This window comes from Rutilus rutilus, assembly GCF_951802725.1.
Source record: "Rutilus rutilus genome assembly, chromosome: 1".
NCBI classification, from domain to species: domain Eukaryota; kingdom Metazoa; phylum Chordata; class Actinopteri; order Cypriniformes; family Leuciscidae; genus Rutilus; species Rutilus rutilus.
Window position 1 is genome coordinate 12416381 of NC_140209.1, and position 19634 is coordinate 12436014.

General features: G+C 38.8%; 2 protein-coding genes across 2 annotated transcripts in view; both read right to left on the reverse strand.

The window, feature by feature from the left end:
• The window catches only part of LOC311287683 (uncharacterized protein), a 107749-nt gene extending 89000 nt beyond the window's left edge, over positions 1–18749 (reverse strand). Inside the window, exons 1-7 of the mRNA XM_084404690.1 lie at positions 18670–18749; positions 14989–15270; positions 11768–12119; positions 10057–11680; positions 6799–7173; positions 4437–4859; positions 1531–1947 (exon numbers count right to left, since the gene is read on the reverse strand). Of these exons, the coding sequence (XP_084260816.1) occupies positions 1531–1947; positions 4437–4859; positions 6799–7173; positions 10057–11680; positions 11768–12101 (3173 nt within the window). The 5' untranslated portion in view covers positions 12102–12119; positions 14989–15270; positions 18670–18749. The remainder of the gene's footprint in view (positions 1–1530; positions 1948–4436; positions 4860–6798; positions 7174–10056; positions 11681–11767; positions 12120–14988; positions 15271–18669) is intronic.
• LOC311287692 (uncharacterized protein) overlaps positions 1–19634 on the reverse strand; it is a 412610-nt gene that overhangs the window by 374362 nt on the left and 18614 nt on the right. The window lies entirely within an intron of this gene.

Here is a 19634-nt window from a genome sequence, read left to right on the forward strand (position 1 = left end):
CTGGCCGCCCGAGGGAAAGTCTCCGCCCTGGCCGCCCGAGGAAAAGTCTCCGCCCTGGCCGCCCGAGGGAAAGTCTCCGCCCTGGCCGCCCGAGGGAAAGTCTCCGCCCTGGCCGCCCGAGGGAAAGTCTCCGCCCTGGCCGCCCGAGGGAAGGTCTCCGCCCTGGCCGCCCGAGGGAAGGTCTCCGCCCTGGCCGCCCGAGGGAATGTCTCCGCCCTGGCCGCCCGAGGGAAGGTCTCCGCCCTGGCCGCCCGAGGGAATGTCTCCGCCCTGGCCGCCCGAGGGAGAGTCTCCGCCCGAGGGAGAGTCTGCTCCGCCCTGGCCGCCCGAGGGAGAGTCTGCTCCGCCCTGGCCGCCCGAGGGAGAGTCTGCTCCGCCCTGGCCGCCCGAGGGAGAGTCTGCTCCGCCCTGGCCGCCCGATGGACTCTCTGCTCCGCCCTGGCCGCCCAAGGGAGAGTCTGCTCCGCCCTGGCCGCCCAAGGGAGAGTCTGCTCCGCCCTGGCTGCCCGATGGACTCTCAGCTCCGCCCTGGCCTCCCGAACTGTCCATTTTCCCTGTCCCACCCTGGTCTGTCTTTTCTGTCCCTCCCGTCCCGCCCTGGTCTGTCCCTCCCGTCCCGCCCTGGTCTGTCCCTCCCGTCCCGCCCTGGTCTGTCCCTCCCGTCCCGCCCTGGTCTGTCCCTCCCGTCCCGCCCTGGTCTGTCCCTCCCGTCCCGCCCTGGTCTGTCCCTCCCGTCCCGCCCCGCCCTGTCCCTCCCGTCCCGCCCCGGTCTGTCCCTCCCGTCCCGCCCCGGTCTGTCCCTCCCGTCCCGCCCTGGTCTGTCCCTCCCGTCCCTAGTGGAGCGTCTGGTAGCCGCTCCTTAAGGAGGGGGTAATGTCACATGCCTGTCCTGTCTCGTGTAGCACATGTGGTGTTTGTGTTCCTGTCACTGTTTTGACCCCACCCTCCTTATCTCATTATTGGTTTCATTTGCCCCACCTGTTGTTCCTCATCACCTGCCTGATTTGTCCCTTTTATAAGTTCCTTTGTGTTTGCAGTCTGTGTCGGATCGTTGTCTTGTACACGTCTCCTGTTCTCCTGTGACCCCTTTTGGTATGTTCATTTTTGAAGTTGTTGTTTTGTATGTAGTTATGTTTTCCCCCTCGTGGGTTTTGTTTTGTGTTTAGTGTTTCTTTTGTAATAAATATCTTTTTCCCTTTGCATTTGAGTTCTCCCTTTGTTTTCTGTAATTAACGTGACAATTATATATAACCTAACCCCTAAATATATATAAATATTTCCTTTTTGAGCTAATTTGGTACAAATGTTAGTTGAGGTTTCTAGAACCAGTCACTTTAATTTTCCTGACTATTTTTCAGCCACTCTGTGACCCTTAGAATAAGTTTTTGTTTTGTTTTTTAATCAATTTTACACATTTCTACATCCAAAGGTATACAAAACATTTTTTTTTTTTAATGATCCATAATAGTACACAAAGACCTACTCCAGCTTTTTTAAACGTGTTGAGCAAAAGGCTGTACAATATCTTACCTCAGCTGTGAGATGTAGGGCAGACACTGAAGGAAACTCTTCATTTTACTCTCTTTCTTTGAACATCCTCTCAGCTTTACTGGTTTCTTCTCTGTCTGGAGTTTCAGCACTTCCAGGAGGACGGAGGTCTTTCTCTGTGAGAGATCTATGATCCAGACATCAGGTAACTGGAAAACTGACTGTAATGCTGGAAGGAAACTCCTGCCTGTTTGAGTCTCATAGTTCTTCACATGTGAGTAAAGATCCAGCAGGAAATCACACTGTTTAATTCTGTCAGTCTCTTGATAAGGAAAAGATGTGTAGACTGATGATAACAGTTTCAGCATCTGCTCTCCTGTCTGTGTCTCAGTCTCTGCTGCTTTAGTCAAGAGTCTCAGAAGAAACCTGTTTTGAACACTTTCATTCAGATTAGAGAATCTGTAACAAAATGGAAAAGAGAAATGTGAATAAATAGAAATATTACAGAACTTATTATAGCTATGATGTGACTAAATAATACAAATTAAAATAATGTGTTGTTTGTTTCCTGTTTTCAGCTCACATTGTTGTAAACACTTGAGACAGAGCATCAAATTAGTCATTACTGACAGAGTAATTAACACTTTATAATAAATACATTTTTCCCCAAATATATATTAAAAGTATTTACCATCTCACTTTTTCTTAATTCCTAAAGTGTTTAATTAATGGACAACATTATGTGTCCTGAAATGATCAACTTACATTTGAGACTATTTTTCTAAGCTCAGCAAAACAATGAACTCTATTCAAATGATCCATTATAAACTATTCCAAATCATTTTCATCTGTTTTCTTTGCTGTGTAAAGTTGTTAATGTCTCAATGATTTGTATTAAAATACTACATTATAGCCTACAGTTATATTCAGAGAAGAACATTTCTATTATTTTGATTATGACAATGGAAAAAACTGCTAAAACCAAACAATTAATGGAGGAAAATGTACTTTCAGAATGTAAGTGACAAAAGGAGAAAGACGCTATTTGGTTCAACAGTCGTGGACAGATTCTTCACCTTTTATTTTGTTCAACTTGATTATTTTTTATTGCAGTTTTTTTTTGTTACATTGTTCTTGGTTTTAATAGTAAAATTTCTAAACTTTTTAAGGACTGAATTTGTCCGTATAATAAATATATTTTTTAAGTATTTACCATTTTACTTTTTACTTCATTCATAAAGTGTTTAATTATGGAACAACATTATTATGTGCCCTGAAATGATCAACTTACATTTAAGACTAATTATCTAAGCTCAGCAAAACAGCGGACTCTATTCAAATACTGTCACAGTTCGCAGGTTTGCCTGTTCTTTCTGACTGTGACTGTGTCTGTGTGTGTGTGTGTGTGTGTGTGTGCGCGTGCGTGCGTGCGTGTGTGTGCGCTGTCTTTGGTCTGATTGCCTGTCAACGTTGCCTAGCTACCAACTGAGCTGACGAGCTAATCAGATCGTTATCGTGTCCTATTTATAGTCTTGTGTTTTCCGTGTTCATTGTCAGATCGTTTCTGGTGTTCACGACTTGTCACCTTTGTGTTTGATTCCTGCTCGAGTTTGGATTCTCTCCGCTCTGATCGTTCTGGGATTCTTCTCTGCGTTGATCAGCGGGTTCCAGCCCATTGCTGTCTCCTCGCTGCTAAAACCTGATACCATTCCTGCATCACTGCATCTGACCATCCTGACTTGCTTATTTTTCCCTGTTTACCCAATAAACTGTCTATTGCATTCGCAACTGGATCTTGTGTTCTCTCATCTGACAATTATAAACTACTCCAAATCATTTTCATCTATTTTCTATGCGGTGTAAACTAGTCATTAATGTCTCGATGATTTGTAGGCTACTCATCCTTCCCTCGGGTAATTTTGACCCGGAAATTGTGTTTGAATTATTATATATATATATATTTTTGAATTGAGTGTTCATCGGATGCACTTGAACCATGAATACAAAAATAAATAAATAAATAAATAAATAAATAAATTTTATAGATTTGAGGAGTTTTGTGGTAAAAAAAAAAAAAAAATCCTTATACTCGCCGCGTCCGCACGAGCGCAAAGGTGCGCACGGCAAAAATGATGTCATTGCGGTGTGTGCGGTCGTGCGCGTTTGGTGCGCAAGACACCCTTTCGCTTGGCGTCTGCACAGCTTTTTTTGTAACAGCGCTCGTGGCTCCGCATCTGAAGATGCACGACTTTGAGCCGAATCTGGCCGAGCATGTACGTCTCTTTATCGCCAGAAGAACTTTAGAGGCTGGACTCGATTTATGAGACGAAGAGAACAGGAATTCAAAGGTGGGTTTTATGTTTAACCAAATAGAAACATCAGCAACATGACAAAAGCGAGTGTAAATCGCTTAATTAGGTACGAATCCAGTCAGTGAAATTAGCCGTCTGCAAATATATTTTAAAGCAATTGAGTTTCTGTGTTGTAAGTAGGCTTTTAAAAAATAAAAGTTTTTCTAAAAATTCCTTGTGAAACATTAAAGTAGACTAGTGCGATCAACAGTGCCAATTTTCTTCAGATTTTATTTAATATTTCCAAAATTATTCAAAAATAATGTTGTTTTTTTTTACTCAAAAAATGAGATGCCTACTCTCAAATAAACGAGGCCTACGATTTATCAGATGCAAATAGAAATATAAAACCAGTCCTAATTGAAAGAGAACAAGTTGACAAAAAGATTGAATCCAATATTGGGTGATAATATAGCATAAGTGATTTATAAGCTATTTTTTGCAGTCCGGTCATTTTTGACCGGGAAAACCACAGGGGAAATTGGGTTGTGAACACCACACAAGGGTTAATGATGAAAAAAGAAATAACATCATTAATATCAATGCCTAGGTCTCTGAGAGTTAAATCAACATTTAAAAGCATGTAAGTTCAGGTACCTCAGCTGTGAGATGTAGGACAGACACTGAAGGAAACTCTTCATTTCACTCTCTTCCTTTGAACATCCTCTCAGCTTTACTGGTTTCTTCTCTGTCTGGAGTTTCAGCACTTCCAGGAGGACGGAGGTCTTTCTCTGTGAGAGATCTATGATCCAGACATCAGGTAACTGGAAAACTGACTGTAATGCTGGAAGGAAACTCCTGCCTGTTTGAGTCTCATAGTTCTTCACATGTGAGTAAAGATCCAGCAGGAAATCACACTGTTTAATTCTGTTAGTCTCTTGATAAGGAAAAGATGTGTAGGTGCAGACTGATGATAACAGTTTCAGCATCTGCTCTCCTGTCTGTGTCTCAGTCTCTGCTGCTTTACTGAAGAGTCTCAGAAGAAATCTGTTTTGAACACTTTCATTCAGATTAGAGAATCTGTAACAAAATGGAAAAGAGAAATGTGAATAAATAGAAATATTACAGAACTTATTATAGCTATGATGTGACTAAATAATACAAATTAAAATAATGTGTTGTTTGTTTCCTGTTTTCAGCTCACATTGTTGTAAACACTTGAGACAGAGCATCAAATTAGTCATTACTGACAGAGTAATAAACACTTTATAATTAATACATTTTCCCCCAAATATATTTTAAAAGTATTTACCATCTCACTTTTTCTTAATTCCTAAAGTGTTTAATTAATGGACAACATTATGTGTCCTGAAATGATCAACTTACATTTAAGACTAATTATCTAAGCTCAGCAAAACAGCGGACTCTATTCAAATACTGTCACAGTTCGCAGGTTTGCCTGTTCTTTCTGACTGTGACTGTGTGTGTGTGTGTGTGTGTGCGCGTGCGTGCGTGCGTGTGTGTGCGCTGTCTTTGGTCTGATTGCCTGTCAACGTTGCCTAGCTACCAACTGAGCTGACGAGCTAATCAGATCGTTATCGTGTCCTATTTATAGTCTTGTGTTTTCCGTGTTCATTGTCAGATCGTTTCTGGTGTTCACGACTTGTCACCTTTGTGTTTGATTCCTGCTCGAGTTTGGATTCTCTCCGCTCTGATCGTTCTGGGATTCTTCTCTGCGTTGATCAGCGGGTTCCAGCCCATTGCTGTCTCCTCGCTGCTAAAACCTGATACCATTCCTGCATCACTGCATCTGACCATCCTGCCTTGCTTATTTTTCCCTGTTTACCCAATAAACTGTCTATTGCATTCGCAACTGGATCTTGTGTTCTCTCACCTGACAATTATAAACTACTCCAAATCATTTTCATCTATTTTCTATGCGGTGTAAACTAGTCATTAATGTCTCGATGATTTGTAGGCTACTCATCCTTCCCTCGGGTAATTTTGACCCGGAAATTGTGTTTGAATTATTATATATATATTTTTTTTTATTGAGTGTTCATCGGATGCACTTGAACCATGAATACAAAAATAAATAAATAAATTTTATAGATTTGAGGAGTTTTGTGGTTAAAAAAAAAAAAAAAAATCCTTATACTCGCCGCGTCCGCACGAGCGCATAGGTGCGCACGGCAAAAATGATGTCATTGCGGTGTGTGCGGTCGTACGCGTTTGGTGCGCAAGACACCCTTTCGCTTGGCGGTGTGCACAGCTTTTTTTGTAACAGCGCTCGTGGCTCCGCATCTGAAGATGCACGACTTTGAGCCGAATCTGGCCGAGCATGTACGTCTCTTTATCGCCAGAAGAACTTTAGAGGCTGGACTCGATTTATGAGACGAAGAGAACAGGAATTCAAAGGTGGGTTTTATGTTTAACCAAATAGAAACATCAGCAACATGACAAAAGCGAGTGTAAATAGCTTAATTAGGTACGAATCCAGTCAGTGAAATTAGCCGTCTGCAAATATATTTTAAAGCAATTGAGTTTCTGTGTTGTAAGTAGGCTTTTAAAAAATAAAAGTTTTTCTAAAAATTCCTTGTGAAACATTAAAGTAGACTAGTGCGATCAACAGTGCCAATTTTCTTCAGATTTTATTTAATATTTCCAAAATTATTCAAAAATAATGTTTTTTTTTTACTCAAAAAATGAGATGCCTACTCTCAAATAAATGAGGCCTACGATTTATCAGATGCAAATAGAAATATAAAACCAGTTCTAATTGAAAGAGAACAAGTTGACAAAAAGATTGAATCCAATATTGGGTGATAATATTGCATAACAAGTGATTTATAAGCTATTTTTTGCAGTCCGGTCATTTTTGACCGGGAAAACCACAGGGGAAATTGGGTTGTGAACACCACACAAGGGTTAATGATGAAAAAAGAAATAACATCATTAATATCAATGTCTGGGTCTCTGAGAGTTAAATCAACAATCAAAAGCATGTAAGTTCAGGTACCTCAGCTGTGAGATGTAGGACAGACACTGAAGGAAACTCTTCATTTCACTCTCTTCCTTTGAACATCCTCTCAGCTTTACTGGTTTCTTCTCTGTCTGGAGTTTCAGCACTTCCAGGAGGACGGAGGTCTTTCTCTGTGAGAGATCTATGATCCAGACATCAGGTAACTGGAAAACTGACTGTAATGCTGGAAGGAAACTCCTGCCTGTTTGAGTCTCATAGTTCTTCACATGTGAGCAAAGATCCAGCAGGAAATCACACTGTTCTGGGTTATTATGTCTCGCGTCAAAAAAGGAGCAATTGCACTGAGATACTTTATGGAAGAAATCGTGAAAGATTGTGATTTGCTTCAGTGGTTCTTTCCAAATCTTTAATCTGCAACACAGAAATCATATATCAATAACAATAATAATAATTTTAAATTATAACAATTAAGCAAATTAATAAAGAAAAACATTACTATGGCAATAATTCTGTTTTGCTGTAAAATAAAGGCATTTAATAATAAAAATAATAATACAATTTAAATGTACATCAGTAAAATTATAACACTAATATTTATGTCCTAATTTCTTTGCTTTCAAATGTTAAACTTTTATTTTGGTGGAGACCTTAGAGCTTCTCTTTAGTTCATAACAAATCTCATTGCAGAAAGTTTAAACATGATACAAGCGACCCAAACTTACAGCACTAGCAGAGAAGAGTTAGTCTGAAGACGATTTGGCAAGTGTTAAAAGTCGGCAAGTGTTAAAAGTAAGCAAGAAATGGAAGTTGTGACCGTTTTTTTCCCCCATATTGTGACATATATCCAAGTGAAACGGGAATTGCTTGTTGGATTGTTGTTGTTTGCTACTGCTTTTACCTCGTGTGAGTGACAGAAGTTTATTTTCCCGTCCTCAACACTGCAATGTTCCATTTTGATTTCATGGTGACTTAAACTTTGGACCCTGGCTGAGATGCTAAGCGTGTTCTGCACACAATCGCTGATGGCACCGTCCGCTAGCTTGTGCAGTCCTGACGTTTTTCTTGCATTTTGCTTTGTGGGCTGTACCATAGCACATGGGGTGGCCGCAGACTGTTTTACATTGTTTCTAGCCTCCTGCGTGGATGTCGAAAAGTAAAAGGCTTTAAGAGGGCCACCTTTATTCGTAATTGTTTTTGTGCTAAATTTAAAGTCCTTAAAAATACAATAATGTGAACCTTAATTCAGCGAATGACCTCTCGTTGCATCTATCCCCCCACTTAATGGTTAAAAGGAATAGTCAAACATTCGCTCACTTTTAGTGAGGCACAGCAAATTATTACCATAAATTCATTTATGGAGTCAGATGAAATAACGAGTAAATATATATATGATTAATGTATTGCAAATTTAACCAACCAATACTTTGCATGAGTGAGGACAGAACACGTGAACCTTCCCCGTGTATTGGCGAACCGGCATTGGACCAATATATCGGGCCTTACAGCCTTTTAAACTATATAGACTACTTCTGAACGAGCACGCAGTCAGCTATAAATGATAACGGCAGCCCCCCCACCCATCATTTAATTGTGACTTAAGAAATGATCTTTTGTATAATATATTTCCTTTTTTCTTGCATTTTGCGCTGTACCATAGCACAGGGGGTGGGGGGGTGGCTGTTATCATTTATATCCTCTTGCATGGACGTTGATAAGTATATAAAAGGCTAACACAGCACAAAATGCAAGAAAAAAAAAGGAAAAATATTCAATATTATTAAAAAGATAATGTCTTAAGTCACAATTTAGCAAAAGTAAAATTGAAGAAAAAAAGGAGAGGAAATGGCAATTATCCATTGATAAAGTAACTAGGGGGAGAAAAAACTATTTTTTAAAGGACAATAGCCCAATAATAAACCATTAATCCGCTCTAGTTTGGACTAGTTAGTTAAAAGTAATGTAAATTAAGTTTGCAAGTTGCAACAAGTGTGTTTTTTGCTGTGGGTTTATGGGGTGGCCTAGAATAGATGAGCATTAAATATTGAAATAGGAAATACATTTCAGATTTAAATATTAATAAAAAAAAAAGAATCTTACACCATTAATGAATGAATTAATCGTAACTGCAGTGTAAATACATTCATGAACTGAATTAAACAGTCTGTGATAAATTCAAATTTAGATGCAGATTTTAGGAGTAAAAGCCATGGCCATTGTATCTCAAGTGAAAGAAATGACTGGAGTAAAGTTTGTCAGTTAATCTGTGGAGTCAGTCTCTTGGCAGGCTAAAAATCTGAGATACTGTGTCTCTAAATGTAGTCCAAGAGTTGTTGGTTGACTAGTCGAATTTCATGATCCTTCCTTACTAAAGTAGGGGTGTAAAGATACACTCATATCGCGATTTGGTAAAATACACAATATTGTAATCACATGCAGTTAAATGTCATTCTGTCACTGAAACTTAGCTTTTTTTTCTCACACAGTATAAACGCTTTCAATGCAGGCATTCATTGGATCTCTTAAAAGTCGTGCCCACAACAACTCTTGCGCTGCTCACTGTTTCCCTTTTCTCCCTCTATAAATACACTTACATAAGAATAAACCATCTAAAAATTGAATCATCATAATAAAACTACAAATCTGATATTTAAATGATGTTTGTGCTTTCACTGTGAGGAGTATGTGCTTCAGATGAACAATGCAATCAATCATCACAGTTTTAAACGTGTCAAAATAAATGTTTCCAAACGTTAAGAGGTTAGTTAATACAAAAATTTAAATTCTGTCTTCATTTACTCACCCTCATATCATTCTCGCACATCACACACACATACTGTACATATATTTGAACATCTATGTTTACACTACAATATGTGTGTTGATCAGTAATTCTGTTCATCATATAAAGCGATCATGTCTCTTCAGATAACTAGGATTAAACTGATCGATTGATTTTTTTTTTTTTTTACAATGCTTTTATGACCTTGTTGGATCTTTTAAGTTTTAGGAAAATTGACTTTAAATAGAGGGACAGAAATCTCTCAGGTTTCATTAAAAAAAAAAATTGATGAATGAAAATCTTATGGGTTTAAAACGACACAGGGGCGAGTGCATGATGAAAGAATAACTATTTTAAATATATTATAATAAATAAATATTAAAAAAGTTATTTATAATACCTTATAAATAAAGTAAGCTCAGTCTTAACTATATTGCGAATGATTTTCACATCCACGATACTTTGTCACATTTTTTTTTAAATATTGCTATATTTTCACCCCTATTCCCTAGTACCTCATCTTGGGTGAGCAGCTGAGCATCACATTCATTCCTGCGTCAGTCATGTTACAGTCCTCCAGATTCAGATAAACCTTTTTATCTCTGGACTGTGTGATCACGTAAGCCAAAGCACAACACTGATGAGGGTCGAGGTCATCTTCAGGCTCAAGCTGATGGTCCATCTTCTCCAGGAACATTAAACATGCTTTAGGAGACTGGAGCTCATACAAGCACTGACACACATAGAGAAGATCAAACTCTTCACTTTCACTCTGAGGTTGGAGGAACGTTTCCAAAAACTTCTCAATGAACCAGTCAGATGTTTTCTTTATCTGATCCTCTGGGAAGAGGCATTTGATGAATTTAATGTTGTGTTCTCCCAGAAGTCCACATAGGAAGGGAAGAACATGTTTCATGTGTTTATCCTCTTCAGTCTGACAGAGTTGTAGGACTTTCTCAATTTCATCTGGATGTAGAAGAAGCCACAAAGCTGAGAAGAATTCCTGCATTGTGTTGTGGAGAAAAGCACAGTACGTTGTTGCAGATGTAGGCGAGTCTCTTGTTGTGATCATCTTCAGAAAAGCACAAAATATGTCTGTCTCATCACGAGTAATAAGGTTCAGGGTTTTCTGCATAGTTGCATTGAATGCAATTTCCATCAAGGGATGAACCTGATCTTTGATCTCTCTCAGGTATTTATCTATTTGCTTAATTGTTTTCTTTCCATGTGTCATCACAGCAACACGGAAAATGTGGATGTACATTTCTGTGACTGTGCGTGGATGGTTGAAAATTTTGTCATTTTTAAATTGAATCAAGTCTACAATCATGAATGCATACATTGGCACATGGCTGAGACTGAACAGCTCTTGATTCTTCAAAACAACATCTAGAAATACAGGATCGTGACCCAACATCTTCTGATAGTAAGCGTTGATAGACTCTTCACTGAATCCTTGGACATACACTTTCCGTGTCGGCCAGTCGGAGAAAAGTGGATCATATTCCACCTCTGATCTGCATGTTATTATAATCTTGGCATCAGGCAGGAGCTCGTGGTTCATGATCTTCCATAAGGTGGAATTTTCTTCTAAATCGACGACACCATCAAATACAATGACAACTTTCTCAGAGTTTTCCTCAATATCTTGAAACACGTCCTTTCTGTCTTTTTCCATTGGTTTTAAATATACGTCAAAGAAAAAAGACTCCAAATTGACAATGCTAGAACTGTGAGCCAAAACACTTTCATCAAAGTAAAACATGTAGTCCAGCTCTCGGTCATCTTTCTCTGCCCACAGACGCAACATTTCCTGGACAACTGTAGTCTTTCCTATTCCAGGTTTGCCTATGAGGAGGATGTTCTTATCTTGGCATCTCAGCAGATTCACAGGTGAAAGCGCTTGTTGCTCAGTAGGAATGTAAGAGATCAGCTTTTTGGGCCGTAGCTTTTTGCATTTTTTGTTTTTCCATTTTATTTTGCATTGAGGAGTTTTCTCAGAGGCTGTCTCTAAAACAACAGGTATAAAATGGAAATTTACTTGTGCCTTGTCATTCGGATATTTACAGCAATCCCTTTTCAGAATCCTTTTTGCTTTCTTCTTGAGTGCTGTCTGGTAGTTTTGACAGGGCTTTGTACCTAAAACAGCAACAAAAACAAAGATTTATATTGAGATGTGTTCACTTACTGTCTTTTTATTGAAATGTTTTTCATTTATCTACTCACCAAATGAATAGCTGACCTCTTCATCTTCCCATCTGAAGGGAAAACAGCTGATCCAGGAGTGCAAATCAGGATGTAATGTCCTCTTCTTAGTGACATCCAAAATCCTGAGTAATTCATAGCATGCCATTTGCCCTTTGTTAATGACCCAATCCAATATACTTCTAGCTTTATCAAACTCTGTCCTCTCGGCTTTGAGAGCATCGACCTCATGGTCATTGAAAACACTCTGCTGATAAAGATTCTCAATGATCAGAGGAAGGTTCTTCATATGGGTCACCAGAGTTCTCCTGGCGTTTTTGAGGAACTCAATTGCAGATTGCCGTGCACACGCCATGCTGCAGGCATTTCAAACCTGAGGTACAAGACAGAAGATTAAGCATTTTCATGCAACAGTATGTATTACAAGTCTCAATCATATTTATTAGCCAAGAACTGGAGAAATTGGATCCACCAATTTTAACTGTATCTTATCGCAAACGGAATCTCGTGAAAAAATTAAGCTTGACACTTTTCAGCACGTTGCTGTCAGGGTTTTGGTAGATGAAAGTAACAAGGACTCAAGTACAGGACAATGGGTATTAATTAGGTAAAAATTTAAAACAAAAACTACCCCATGGGGAAAAACAAGACAGGTGGCAAGACTTCAACTAGAATCGGCATGGACAGGAAACATCAGACAAGATTTAGACGATAAACCAGCACAGGACTGGAAACACAAGGAGAATAAATAGGGAGAGCAAACAAGGAGGTAACGAGGGAGGACAGGTGGGGCAAATTAATCAATAATCAGGTAACAAGATGGTGGTGTGGCGCAATGGATAAGACAAATGCCTTTGGTGTGAGAGACCCGGGTTCGAATCCACTGTGAGACACCAATGTGTCCCTGAGCAAGACTTAACCCCTAGTTGCTCCAGAGGCGTGCGACCTCTGACATATATAGCTTTGCATATGTAAGTCGCTTTGGATAAAAGCGTCAGCTAAATGAATAAATGTAAATGTAAAATGTAAATGTAAGATGGGAGGGGCTAGACAATCACAGGAGAGCACATGGCACAAGGAAACATAGTGTGAGCACTATGTTTCAAGCACAAGCCATGTGCTCACACTAAACATGACAAAAACACAAGCACATGGCCAGTAAAACAAATCACAAGCCATGTGCTCACACAAAACGAGACATGAACACGCAGCCAATGGGAACACTCATAAGTTCACACAAAACATGACATGAAAGCACCCGGCCGATGTAAGCTACACAAAACACAACACATGTGGACAGAAGAGCGTACGGTTCGAGCGAACTTGCAACCGCACGCTCACACGACAATACAGAGCACACGAGAGCGAGCGAAAGCTCATCCTGTACGCTCATAACAGAATACAAACACGCGGAGCATGAATGTATGAATTCCCACAACACAACACAGGAGTGTCAGGGCTCTGTCACAAAACCAAGAAATAGACTAGACAGAAGTGACAGAACCCTGACAGTTGCAGGAGACGATTAAATCAAGGTATTCAGCACGTTTACGTTTGATGATGTTGACAACTTCACGACATTAAAAGAGCTGTTTGCCAAATACTTCAAACCACGGAAAAACCTGACATACCCGAGATATTTGTTCTTTATTAAAGCACAAGGTCGATTGATGCTTATGCGACGGACTTAAAGAATAAAGTGAAGGATTGTGAATTTGGAGAACTTACAGATTATACTTATACCAGACCAGATTGTTTGTGGTATTACAAATGACCAGATCAGATGCAGGAAAAAAAATACTATGGAGGTCAATGGGGTCCATCAAGTGTCTGGTTAACGACATTCTTAAAAATATCAATATTGTCTTCAGCAGAAGAAGAAAAAATTCATGCAGGTTTGAAACTACTTGAGGGTGAGTAAATGACGACAGTATTTTAATTTTTAAGTGAACTATTCCTTTAACCCTACAGAGGGAAGTGGATATTTGCCATTCCAGTGAAGTGAGTCAAAACCTATTAAAATCACTGCAAGAATAAACAGAAATTCCCATGCACAAAATTCACAAGCAGAAGAATGTGAAAAAGGAAAAAGAATGTGTTCAGCCAAAGAAAGATTAAACCTTAGGAGAATGCACAAGAAGTGGATATAAACACAAGCCAAAAAATGCCCTGCATACAGACAGATATGCAAAGCCTGCATATATAAGCGCACAGACAGAGAAACAATGTACTGTAGAATTCATGGAATCGGAGTTATCAAGCAGGGAAAAGCAGGATGTCCAAAAACAGGCTAATCATGGTGATCTTTCGTAGTGCACTTTTTATTATTTTACTGATTTGGTGTTATCACTTATCAGCTACTAACGCAATATGAAGAAACTTATGAGCATCATATGATACAGTATCATTGAAACAAAGTATGTTGTTATGGGAAGGAGGCAGGAACCGTCGAACATTTAAACAAATTAGTAATAAAACAAACACAAAACGAAAGTAAAAATGGCAGCCCCTCACGGACGACTGCCGCACACACATAAACAAAACAGAACTAAAAAGTCCAGGACTGGTCCTCTCTCGTCCTTCACTGTCGTCGCTCTCTTCTTTTATGGTTCCGTAGCTCCTGGTTCCGTGAGAGATACGAGACCGTGTCGGGCGCGCAGGTGACGCTTATTCTCTCACGGCCCTCATCCTGCTTGCCACAGTCATCTATACGATGTCATGATTAGGATTTTGCGAAGATGATGACGGTTGCGGCGGAGAGAGCATGCTCTTGTGTGTGCCGTACCAGAGTTTGTTTGGAACCAGACCGAGACCAGTTGTTTGGTATTCACACATGCTCAAAAGATCCGCACCAAGGGGGAAACGAACTTGAGTTCGATTCAATCGAACCAAACAAGACAGGTGTTAATACACCCTTAGACACAGGTGCAGATTGTAATGTCATATCAGCGCGAGAACTGGATGCACTAAAGATCGACAGAAGTTACATGAGAGAATCACGATGGAGACTAGTGACGTTTCCGGGTCAAAAGATCAGGCCCTTGGGCCAGCAATGCCTTGAATGCCAGTACAAAGACATGGGCTGTGTCCGAAATCACACTCTCTTGAGTAGGTACTTATTTTAAATAAGTAATTACTTCACGACTGTTAATAAAGTATATTCTATATAGTAAGAATGTGTGTAGTATGAATGTAATATAGACGTACTACATCTACCATGTTGTCATTATCATGTGACCTACCAGCGTCGGTTGCGTCACTTCACTGCCGCTATCAAGTCCTCTACCGTGGCCTCATGGGATAGTAAAGTTTCCATCGTATGCACACTTCAGAATCTTGCTGGAAGTAGTAGGTCATCCGGGAACTTTTTGCCTGCTCTTTTATGAGTACTGTGAATTCGGACATACTTCTTTTGTCACATACTGTTTTTCACCGGCTATATAGTAGGGAAGTATGTGATTTTGAATGCAGCCAAGCTGTACACTCTTGAGTTTCAGGTCATAGAGCAAAATGCCAGTGCAACTCTGGAAGAAAAGAAAATCGTGCAACACATTGTGAGTAATAAAAAGTTTGTATGAAATAAAAAGAGACACCTCAAAAGGTATTCTCAGTGAATTTGAAGATTTGTTCACAGGAATGGGTTGTGTTCCACATTCAGACAAAGCCTGGGGTCATGCCAGTGATTCACAGTGGCCTTAAAAAAATACACTGAAAGAGAACTGAAACTTATAAAAGAGATGGGTGTCATAAAAAAAAAAAAAAAAACAGACTGAGCCCACAGAATGGGTAAATAGTATGGTAACATTAGTAAAACCCAACAAGATTAGGATCTGTATAGAACCTCAAGATCTAAACAGAGCAATATTAAGGGAACACTATCCTCCTAAAATGCTTGAGGAACTTGTTGCAGAAATGCCAAGAGCCAAGATGTTCTCTGTGGTGGATGCAAATCAGGGATTTTACAGATCCGGCTGGATGATGACAGTTCTAAACTCTGTACATTTAACACACCCTTAGAGAGGTACAGGTTTTACAAGGCTTCCTTTTGGGATTTCATCAGCTCCAGAGCGGTTCCAAAGGTGTTTGTCTCAGTATCTGGAAGGAGTTGTTAATGTAATGGACGACATTCTTGTGTGGGGAGAAGACAAAGACTCACATGACAGCAGACTGAGGAGGCTGTTAGAGAAACTGAGAAGCATAAACCTAAAACTGAACAAAGACAAATGCAAGATTGGCCAAAGTGAAATCTGCTAAACATAATTCATGTGCAGAGCAAAGACGGACTGAAACCTGACAAGGAAAAAGTGAGAGCTATTCTTGAGATGCCGGAGCCACAGGACAAGTCAGCCCTGCAGAGGTTCTTAGGCATGTTGCAGTACTTAGCAAAGTTCATCCCAAATCTTTCAGAAGTGATTGCACCTCTCAGAAAGCTGCTGGAAGGAGAAACACTGGCACTGGGAGAGTGAACAACAAGACAGCTTCAATCTCCTGAAAGTGCTAGTGAGCTAAGCAGCAGTGTTGAAATGTTATGATGTGAGCCAGCCAGTTACCTTGTCTGAGGATGCCAGCTCAGAAGGCCTAGCTGTGACTCTTCTATTCTGTGAAGAAGAATACAGTCACTTTTCCACTGTCACTTCTGGGGCTTCCTCTGGGCCAACGGCCAGGTTTTTTTGGCCCGCCAACTGGAGCTTGAGCAGTAGTTACGAAGTCAGAGACAGAAGCACCACAGATGATCTCATATACCAGCTAACATCAGCATTAAAGATTTTTTAAATCATTTTAGCTTAAAACTCACAGACAGCAGTGAGTGCTTGAAATAACTTCTGTTTATGATACGATGGGATTTTGATCACCGCATAAGCCAGAAATATTTATGTGTGATGCTGAAGAGAATACTTTACACGCTAACCATTACCATAGTAAACATGGTAATTACGATCGCTTGAAGAAATCAGACAAATCATATAGGCTATCACAATCGTGTATTTATTCTATCTGTCAGTACATCTCGTCTCTTTATACCGGACAGTGTGATCCATATTTAGCTCTGCATATATAAACATACTGTCCTGTGACGACAAATAAACAGAAACAGACGCAACTGAATAAATATGTCTCCTCTTTCTTTTGTGAAATAACGGTAAATACCACTTTATTTCTGTGTGAGTAATGTGCAGACATGACAAATTTATTCATTATGATCAATGTGTCACTTTCTTATTCTAAAACTGTGGTAAAACATTTTAAATATTTAAGTAAGCAACAAAAATCCCAACAAACAGCCGCTTTTATCATGTTCGTTTTGCAAACTCTCTAGTTTCCAGTGATTTCTTGACGGGTGAAATGACCTGTACTGAACTGTGTACTAAACTGGAACAACTTCAAGTATACTTGAAAAAAAGGTTTGGAGAGAGAGGGAGGACGGGATTGGGAAAGGTCCACGAGCCGGGACTCAGATTCGGGATCCATAGACACTTGCCCACGAGGCTATCGGTGCCAACCATGAGTGTATACCAAAGTGCACACTTTGTCTTCAATAACAAATGCACATTAATAGACAAATAATAGGCTACTAAGCTATACTTTGTACAAAATGCTATTGTATACTATAATGTATTTTGAAAGTATACTTTCAATGCATTGTTACAATGATCATTTCCAGCAGACAGTTAAAATATACCTAAAATATATCTTTAATAAAGTGCAAAAAATAAACTGAATTTTCACTTCAAGTATATTTTTCTAAAATGTCTATTTAGAAAATATACTAAAGTACAATTATTTTAAAGTGTGTCAAAAGTTGTATTGTGAAAATCGGTAAAAGCATGATGCTAATATACTTTTAATATATGTAAAGATAGTACAAAGATTATTGTACAAAAGTATTGTACTATTTAAAGATAGTACAATCAGTACAATAAAGATACTAATGTGCAATAGTACAATAAAGATACTAATGTACAATAGTACAATATACAGTAGTAGGGCCTATATTTGCAACGTACTATTGAAAAGGGGAAACTATTTCAAATACAATAAAGTATACTTTTATTATAAAGTATACTTTTATACAATAAAGTATAAGTTTATTGTTACATACAAGTTTTGTTAACGTTTAAAAAGAAAAAAATGGGAGATGTCTTCACATGTATGATGTGTAGCCTCCATGTTGTAATATAATGTAGTGAACGCTGTGAGGCGCTATTGCATCACCATCTTCATTATAGGCAAACACGAGTAACAGCCACTTCCGTTCAACCACGTGCGATCTCCTGTCATCAATACATTACAGTGGCATTTATTATTATGAAATTATATTTAATTATTAAATGATCAGGCAACTGTTGTAAATTGAATCTTTAACTCAACGTTGTCATATAAAAAAGTCATACTTCTAGATTAAGTTCCATAACCCTCAAATACACAAGATCGCCTCGAGATCAGTCTCCGATTCACAAACAAAAACGAAACCGAAACCAAAACACAATTGGTCTCAATGAGGACTAGATTAGTTCGTATTTCAAGTTGTTTAATTCGCGTAATTTCTTAGTTTCACAGTATATTCTCAAAAGGCTCTGATGGTGAACAGACGAAGACAATAATATGGTTAAGCCATGCGACGCGATTATAGAGACTACGTTAAACATGCCTTCAAAGACATAGGCTATAGTTCGGCAATCCATGAAAGCATACATAGAAATAAATTAAACGAACTTTCATAAATAAACTAAAGATGCGATCTATGCAGTACAAGCATGTGCGGATTACCAATAATACACTTTAACAGTTTTTAAGTGTTCATTGATCAGACAAATGAAATCGAGTTATGAAATAAAACTGATTAAATTAGATTCCAGCGACACATGGTCCATTTAAAACATCAAACGAAGCAATGCTAACAGTTTGGACTGAATATTAATTACCTGCCATGCACCTCTACAGCAACTTAGGGGTACCAAAACTGTACAGGAAACTCCACCAGAGTCTCTGCAGCGTTTGTTCTTCTTCTTGCGTGTTTATGGCGGTTGACATTCAACTTTTAGCTGCTTTACCGCCATCTGCTAGTTAGGAGTGTGGGTCAAGAAGATGGCAAATATATTCAAATATTAGGCATAAAAAATATTGAGTTGTGTTGAATGACTCTTGAATTTCCAAAAATATATGTGGTCTTTTAGATTTTGTATTGGAAATTGGATTTATTCACCAATTTGTTGCATTCGTGCTAAAATTTATGGAAGCATTTGGGTGAAAAGTGTTCAATTTGAAATGTAATATGCTAAATGACAATGCAATATGTAAAATGGGAATGCATTTCTGTATTTAAATTTACATTTTCCATTACATTTGTGCAAAGTTTGGTACAAAATGAAAATTTAATTATATAATTGCATACACTAGTTTTAATATGTAAATTGAATACATGTTAACGCTTTATAAGTTGCAAAATGAAAATGTATTGAAATGATTAGATATGTATAACATGTTCAAGCAAAAAATGTAGCAAAATGATCATTTAAATGTTATTTTTTTTAAATTGCATTTACACTATACGATTTTCATTAAATATCCCGAAATGAAAGTCGCAAAATTCAATGTGCAAATTGAAAATGCATTCCGAGCCGATCACGTCCCCCTCCCACCCAGTCAATCACTATTATAATCACTAATGCATCACCATCTTCATTATAGGCAAACAGTTTGTAAGTTTGTTAGTGTTCTTTAATCAGACTGGCTTTAATATACCTCTGATATAAAATATAACCTCTGTTATGAAATAAAACAGAAATATGGAAATAATGTTGTGCCTGTTACAGTAGCTGTAAGGTGAGCTAGTACATGGCTACATGACTCCTAACCCTAACATCTTACACACACCTTACATTTTATT